General features: G+C 32.9%; 1 protein-coding gene across 2 annotated transcripts; it reads left to right on the top strand.

The window, feature by feature from the left end:
* The first annotated feature begins 4,097 nt into the window (after nt 1-4,097).
* LOC149383584 (uncharacterized) lies at nt 4,098-7,275 on the top strand. 2 transcript variants are annotated; one of them, XR_016301889.1, is made up of 7 exons: nt 4,098-4,541; nt 4,629-4,742; nt 5,214-5,294; nt 5,643-5,815; nt 5,911-6,007; nt 6,421-6,653; nt 7,162-7,275. XR_016301889.1 is itself a non-coding variant. In XM_089629477.1 (6 exons), exons 1-6 carry the CDS (start codon nt 4,266-4,268, stop codon nt 6,529-6,531), a joined length of 852 nt encoding a protein of 283 aa, XP_089485603.1. In that variant the 5' UTR covers nt 4,098-4,265; the 3' UTR covers nt 6,532-6,843. The 2 variants fall into 2 exon arrangements, 1 of the variants encoding a protein (XP_089485603.1); XM_089629477.1 differs by lacking the exon at nt 7,162-7,275 and having other exon boundaries at nt 6,421-6,843.
* The last annotated feature ends 991 nt before the right edge of the window (nt 7,276-8,266 follow it).

The following is an 8,266-nucleotide window of genomic DNA, read 5'->3' as shown; positions in this document are numbered from 1 at the left end:
TAAATTAAAGAATAAGCAAAGGTGGGGTATAATATAATTGACATATTTTGGTGGGGTTGGAGGCTGGAGCAATTCAAGTTGGCTTTGGAAATGAATTTGGATGGGATATTCGTATATGGGAAAAGGCCTTAAAAAATTGCCCAATTTACCACTAATTTTATAATTTTTTTCCACTTTCCACTAAAAGACTAATTTTTCCCAAAATATCACCATCTATGTCAACAATGTTGACATCTATTTTTGCGCTTCACTATGAGATGTCAACATTGTTGACATAAATGTTAACAATATTGACATCTCGGTGTTATTTTGGGAAAAATTAGTCTTTTAGTGAAAAGTGGGAAAAAATTATAAAATTGGTGACAAATGGGGAGAATAAACCAATCGTAAACTATAACTTTTAAAATGCGCATGATTTATTTACAATAACTTCTATAAAAGACCATTGTGATTCATTGGCCAATTTAAGGTTAATTGAAATTACAATCCTGGTTGTCATTCCCATTTTGAAACTTTTCTTGGGTTATATTTTTCTTTCCGGGACTATTATAAATTAAATGGAAAATATCAAGAGTATCTCTTGTGTTTAATCGAAATGCGAGATTTATCCCCTCTATTTCTAGAAATATCAGACATATCTCTCCAGTTTAATATAAATGACAAATACATCCCCTAAAAAAATGTTATATTACAAATAACATCCTTTTTCGTTTATTTTTTACAAAAAAATAATTTGAAATCCCCTAAATACCCTTAATGAAATAATTTTTTATCTTCTATTCTATATACAAAAAAATTAAATTAAAAAATTTCTTTATAAAAAGTTAAGGTTTTTTTTTATAAAGAGAGATTTTGATTTTTTTTAATAAAATAGTAAATAAATATTTATTCTATTAAGGGTATTTTGAGGAGTTCAAATTATTTTTTTGTAAAAAATAAACGAAAATGGTGATATTTGTAATATAACATTTTTTTAGGGAATATATATGTCATTTATATTAAACTGAAGGGATATATATGATATTTCTAGAAATAGAGGGGATAAATCTCGCATTTCGATTAAACACGAGGGGTACTCTAGATATTTTCCCTAAATTAAACAAGAAAAAAGGGAAATATAGAGACAAAAAGAAAGAGAAATGATATTGAAATTAAAATTCATAAACTCGCTACCATACCGAAAAGTCCAAAACAACCCGCATAAGAGGTGAGACCTTGTTTAGAGAACAAATTTCAAACTAAATTTGCGATAACAACGTCAATTTACAAATTTCATTGGCCGTCCAATTCAAATTCATCTTAATCCAAATAAAACCATTTGAATTAAACATACATTAATCTAAAATTGGAAAGAAAAAAAAATAGGTCTAAGAAGGACAATTAATTAGTCTTTAATGGTAAGAGTCTACATATTCACTTGGTTATATATTTTGATGATCATCTCTCTGATATTACTGAAATTGGCGAGCCTCAGTTCAAGATACATCAAGAAGCTCGACTTGTATAGAAGAGTCACCAAAAACCGTTCCTTGACAAATCCAAATAGCCTGATTGAATAATTTCGAGTCATTGTCCCTACTGTTGCTCTTATACAACTAAAACCCACATCAAAAGCTAGTGTCTTTAAGATTTATTATGCATCTTCGTCTTTGCATGAAACCGAACCTTGATCTCATTCCAAACTCTCTTGCCCTAAAGTATTAGCTCATTCACAAAATTCAGGCCCCAATATTTTGCTCTTTTCCGCGAATCAATCTATTTTACACATATGTCCAACGATCATCGAATATTCTGATCCTTCGACCATTATCCGCTATATAACATGTGTTTGAAGAAATAAATTATCTGAAAGATAAAATATCATTCCAAATCGATGAGTGGTCATGTTCTTAAACGGTTTCGAAAAAAGACATGTGTCCACATTATTTAGGTATCAGAAGTATCTACTACGACGAGTGAGACCTAGTTGCAATTTACCAACCTATTTCATACATAAATATTCACAAATTCTAATTTTCGAACGCCCGATCCCCCAAAAAATTCAAGCATTATCTCACATGTAGTCACAATTAGCTACCCATGGTTAAACGTGTAGATATTATTGTGATCATAATAATATTGTTATGATGATTTATTAGGCGGACAAGATAATATTTCAAAAAAAAAATCATCCTATACAATTTCTTTTAGCATATAGTTTATTGAGATATCGTCTACCGAGGAGTATTTGATTATTATTTAAAATATCGACTTAATCGCTCAAAATCTAGCGAAATACAAATTAAAGACATATATTTTATAAAATAACATTTAATTATATTTAAACAGTAACTATTTTTCATTAGTGATTATGGACTCTAAATCAGATCCAAATATAATATATTGATATTTTTCTCATAAAAATAAATATTAAATTTGAAAATTTCTTATAATAGAATGTTTATTAGAATTTTGTGTTAACTAAATATTAAATATATATATACACACACACACACAAGGTTACCGCTGATTCATATCATAAGTTCATAACTAGGAACTGAGACTTTCAGCCATACAAAAAGAAAAGGAGAAATGGTGGAAAAAATATTCAATGTTTAGACAAAACACTACTTATATACTCATTCTTTTTTTTTCTTAGGCAAAAATACTCAAAGTTTCAAATTTAGTTACACGTAAATACTTTGCCGTTAAAATTTATGTTTAAACTTAACGGTCCGAGTAGTAACGGACCCACTATAACGTAACATGTGGTATTTTTACCAAAGATTTTTTTTTTTAGTATATAAGTAGTATTTTGATCAAACATTAAGTATTATTGCCACCATTTCATCAAAGGAAAACGAAAAGAATAATAAAAATTCAGCCCTTTCAAATTTTCAGCGCTATAGTGGTAGCTAGCTTGGTCTAGCGGTAATCTCACACACACCTCGACGGAGAGGTCATGGGTTCAAACCCCCATGGGATGCACAAATGCATGCCCCCTAGGATTTATTCTAATAAGTATGTAATCTTAGCCACTAGTGCCACCTACTATGTAATCTTGGCCGATAGTGCCACCTACGCTTTGCACTGCTAATATATCATGTAATCCTGGCCAATAGTGCCTCTACTATAAAAAAAAAAAAATCAGCGCTATAATAGAATGCCACGTGTACGATCAAAGAGCTCCACATTCCCTAATTGGGGACAAAATATTAGTATACTAGTTTTAGCAACGCGCTACACGCGGATGATTTTAGGATATTATAAATGATCATAACAAGTAAAATTTGAGGTTAACTTGTGTCATCAAACTTCTTAAACGATGAGAACTAAAAAAATCAGCGATTAAGAAAAAACCTTTAAAAATCATGAATAAATAATAAAATGTAAAAAATCTACTTTGTACATTGGGTAGACTTTCATGGGTAAATAAAACTTGCGTTCGCTTTCAATGAAATATGGAGACACATATAAGGTGAAGGGAAATAAATATCAAAGAGAAAAAGAAAGAGAATTTAATAAAGAAAATATAAAACTATTTAAAGATATATATATATATATAATAATAATAATAATAATAACATACACTCAAAATAATGTATGTCATTGATATAGTATAATATAGTATTAATAATTATGATTATAAATTACATAAAAAATTATACAAAATATATTGATGAGAGGGGGAAAAAAATAATATACATAAAAAAAATTTACAAAATATATTGATGAAAAAAAAATTAAAGGAAAAAAAAAGAAGTTAAAGGCAAAATAAAATTAAAGGAAAAAAAAATTAAAGACGAAAAAAAAATTAAAGGAAAAAAAAATTAAGATCGTCACGTGTCGTCGCCTGGCGATGTCATGTGGCGGCATGAGGATGAAAGTCGGGGAAGAGGTGGTGTTTATTATCTATGTTATGGATATTTTTTTTTTCGTAAGGAGAAGAGAATAGAATAAAAGTATATTAATTTCAGGCAATACCAAGATTCCGTCTTAAGTTACGTAAATACCCTCGTATCCTTGAAAAACCACACCTAATTACGTGAACCTTTTCGTAACTTCGGCTTCCAATTTGGATAAATAGAAAAACCGTTATGTTGATTAAAGACCCAGGAGACACGTGTGGACCTGAGAAACCTCTAATGTTTCAGCTCACAAATTATTACGACCCGTCCGTACGATCGCCGTGAAACTTACACATTCCCGGGAAAGTTATCTCTCAATCCTAATCCATAGTTTATTCCGTCTAGGGTTTCGAATCGGGAGGAAAAGGCATAGAAAGCATGAATTCTCTGAGCATGGGAGTATTTAGAGCCGAATTCAACTGCGCGGCGGCGATCGCGAGGGCGTCCTCAGCGGCGACGCAGATTCGAGGTGGCTCCAATGGCGGCCCAAGGATTTTCGCTTGCGCTTCTTCGGAGACGAACGAAAATGGAGGAGAACGAGGAGGAAGGAAGAGACGGAGTACGAATAAGAGCTCGGCCACGAGTTCGTTATTGTCCCGAAGCCAGACTTACGCTCTGTTGAAGCAAAAAATGGAAGTCGCTGCGAAATCAGAGGTCGGTGTTTGATTTGATTCCTATTCAGTGAACAGTCATGCTTGATTGTCTTTTTTATATTTATTTTTTATGATGGAGCTTTTGTAGGATTATGAAGAAGCTGCGAGGATTCGTGATTCGTTGAAATTGTTCGAAGAAGAAGAGCCGATTTTGCGGCTTCGGAACTTGATTAGAGAAGCCATTTCTGCAGAGAGGTTTGAGGTAAATTTATCTTTTTAAAAAAAATATATGAGAAGCTAGCTGTTTGAACATAATATTTCATTCTTAAATCTTAGTTGTAGCTATAACTAAGGAAATTGGCTTCTTTGTTTTGCACGATTCACATTATTGTATCTCGAATTGAGTTGTGTATTTTTCGCTTAGATTAGTCAAATATAGGGAAGTTAATCTTACTCTTCATGTATTTCTTCAGTTACATGGAGATATTATGTGGATGCTGGGTTTATTTAGGAATTAAGAAGCAATGAGTGCTTTATGCTAGATCAAAAGAGTTGTGAGAGGATGGTGAAGCTCTGCTGTGTTTAACTGCCCTGAATTTAGTCGTTGCTACACCGTTATTCAATATTGATGTCCTTTTTTCCTTTGCTATTCATTCAGTTTTTAGAATATAGACAAAATTCATAAAACTTTTTTCTCCAATGGTATGAATTTTCAACAAGAATGTCTGCTCAGGATGCAGCAAAATATCGCGATGAGCTTCAGGAAATCGCGCCCCTATCTCTCCTGAAATGTTCAAGTGATGCAACAACCCTGGTATGATAAATTGTTTTTTTTCTTCTTCCCTTTGTCTATGGCTCGTATTTTTGTATGCGCTGAATTTCAATGTCACTAGTTATAAGGTTCATGGAGTAGTTTCTTCTATATGACTTTGAAGAACTCTGTTTCCTTTCGCTGAAGAATTTCGTTTACTAACTGCTTAAACCTGTTCCACTTTTATGATTTATCAAGACATTTTCACGTAGTTGACCAAGTAATTATTATGGTTTGGATATGGAGAGTGTGTATAAAGGATGATAATGTACTCCTGTGATTGGCTTACGTTTCACACGGACGAGTAACCAATAGATTTTTGTTATTGAACAAAGCAAGTGATTGTGTCAGGGGATCAGAATTCAAGTGAGGAGTGTTTATATAGAAAGCCGGAGTGAGCCATCAAGGCAGCACTATTTCTTTGCTTATAGGATTCGGATCACGAATAATTCAGAACAGTCTGTTCAACTTCTTAGAAGACATTGGATCGTAAGTGATAGCAACGGGAAAACAGAGAATGTCTGGTCAGTTGTTTCTTCTTTACTTTCCAATCCAATCTTTTTCAAGTCCATTTATCTATATGATCAAATATTTCTGTTTCACTCAAAACTCTTTTCAGGGGGATTGGTGTTATCGGGGAACAGCCAGTTATACTTCCTAATAGTAGTTTTGAATACTCATCTGCATGCCCATTAAGCACTCCCACCGGTCGAATGGTAAGCTGTGAATAATTTTTATTTTTATTTTTGGTTTATTTTTTCCTTCCTTTTCTTTCAAAGTCATATGACCATCCATACAACTTTTCTGAAACACATGAAAAAAAAGGAGAGAAATGGAAGTGGATGATAACTAAGCACTATGTAGACTGAAAATATGAAAAAGAGAGTATTATCTTAATTTGAATACAAGCTTCTAAACTTTATAAGATATCCGAATGAAATATTGGTAATTTAGATTCTCAAGTGAGAACTTAAAATAATATGCTTAGATCCTATCCATAAGCAGCATAGTGACATTAATAGTAGTGAGATCCTACGCGGTTTTATGCCTCAAAACCGTCATCTTTGGATGAAAAGAGTTCACTTTTTTGGCTATATGCCATTTTCTCACATCCATATATTTATCTTAGGAAGGTGATTTCGAGATGAAACACATCGATAAAGTTGATTCAAAATCTTTCAACGTGGCCATCGCTCCGTTTTCCCTGGCCGTGCTCGGAGACGACAATGAGACTTTTTGAATAAATTAATGAAGAAATGTATAACGATGGCGCAAGAGGCATCGCTGATGAAGGGTCGATGCTACAGATTATCTACCACCACGGTTGAGAAAAATAAGTCATCATTTGTAAGTGTAAAAAAGGTAATTTGTTTTTGTCTGTGATTTAAGTTATGCTTATCGATTTTGGTAGAGATTAAGTTATGTTCGGTGATTTTTCGTGTTGGCATTAAGCTGAATTGGTTTAAATTTGTGTTTACATAACTCATCTGTAAAGATTATTGTACATATTAAAAGCTTAAATGTAATATAGAATGAAACTGAATTACCATTTGGATGAGTAGCGTCTAAAATGAATTGAATGAGTGTTGCTTGGAACCAACAACTTAATACCGAATTTGTATTTTCCGTGAAAAGTATATATTCAGTCCATAAACACATTAGTGACTGCTAAACAACAACGTCATATTTCAATAATCAAATACGTTATAAATAATTTCTGTAGAGGTTTTTTTTATAATTAAATTTGAATAACATAGTTGATGTGATAAGAAGATTGAGCGCTTAGGGGCACCATGCCTATGGCAATTAAAAAAAAAAAAAAGATTGAGAAAAAGAGAATTAATATTTATCTTTTTTGTATGCTATACAGGTTATAAAGACATTCTAGAGTTCAAATTTTTTTTGGGAGTTTTCCAAAACTAGGAGTAAAAAACGTCCAAATGACTTTTTTGGACTTTTTTTTAAAAGGTCAGCAATAGAACCTCTTCATTTATTTTTATTTATGTAATTACCATTATACCCTTATTTATTTTCTATTTATTTTTTTGGGTAAAGAATCCCAAAAACTAAATCCTACTCTCATCTCTCCTTCTTTCTTTTCTTTCATTTATTATCCGTTTCATCTCCTCTATTGCACACTTGTTTCATCTCCTCCATTGTCTCCGTCGCATCTCCTCCATTGGCGTCGTGTCTCATTGTCGTCCGGGTGTCTAGATCTCAGCCGGCGTCCCTCCTCTCTCTCTAACTTGACGGCCATCCCTCCTCTCTCTCTTAGTTCGCGCCGTCCGTCGTCTTCCAAGGCCACCCACATTCGCCGCCGTCTCGCAAGCTCCCACATTGACACTCTTTTCGCTCTTTATTCCGGTAAGCTCCCTCATACATAGTCATTTCGTTATAGTGCTTGTGACCAACGTTGTCACGAAAGCTTCAGCATGACTCCATATTTCGTGACAATATAGTCACAAAACGAAATTATTTCGTGACTGTCATGAAACTAAATTATTTCGTGACACTATTGTCACGAAATTAAATTATTTCGTGACACCCATAGTCACGAAAGCTTCAGCATGGCTACATATTTCGTGACAATATAGTCACAAAACGAAATTATTTCGTGACACTATTGTCACGAAATTAAATTATTTCGTGACACCCATAGTCACGAAAAACTTCAGCATGACTCCATATTTCGTGACAATATAGTCACAAAACGAAATTATTTCGTGACAATATTGTCACGAAACTAAATTATTTCGTGACACCATAGTCACGAAACTAAAGTCTGCAATGACAACATAGTCACAAAACATGAACGACATTATATAATATGGATTCAAGAGCTTATTATATATCTGCGCATATAATAAATTTTTATGAGAAAATAATTTAATGTGACTTTATCTCCACTATTTGCAGTTATGAAAGACATTCATACCTTCGTCAAGCATAGCGGTAGATGGGTGAAACATGAATGA

The sequence above is a fragment of the Urtica dioica genome, chromosome 10 (assembly GCF_054948205.1).
Source record: "Urtica dioica subsp. dioica isolate 48M chromosome 10, U.dioica_male_clone48M_v1_H2, whole genome shotgun sequence".
Classification (NCBI taxonomy): Eukaryota; Viridiplantae; Streptophyta; class Magnoliopsida; order Rosales; family Urticaceae; genus Urtica; species Urtica dioica.
This window is presented reverse-complemented; position numbering and strand designations above follow the sequence as displayed.

What these genes read in the sequence shown, in the direction of transcription:
- LOC149383584 (XM_089629477.1), top strand. Translation starts at nt 4,266, where the DNA reads ATGAATTCTCTGAGCATGGGAGTATTTAGAGCCGAATTCAACTGCGCG. An exon ending in GGGAAAACAGAGAATGTCTG is followed by an intron (nt 5,816 to 5,910) that starts GTCAGTTGTTTC and finishes AACTCTTTTCAG; the next exon opens with GGGGATTGGTGTTATCGGGG. An exon ending in GCACTCCCACCGGTCGAATG is followed by an intron (nt 6,008 to 6,420) that starts GTAAGCTGTGAA and finishes TATTTATCTTAG; the next exon opens with GAAGGTGATTTCGAGATGAA.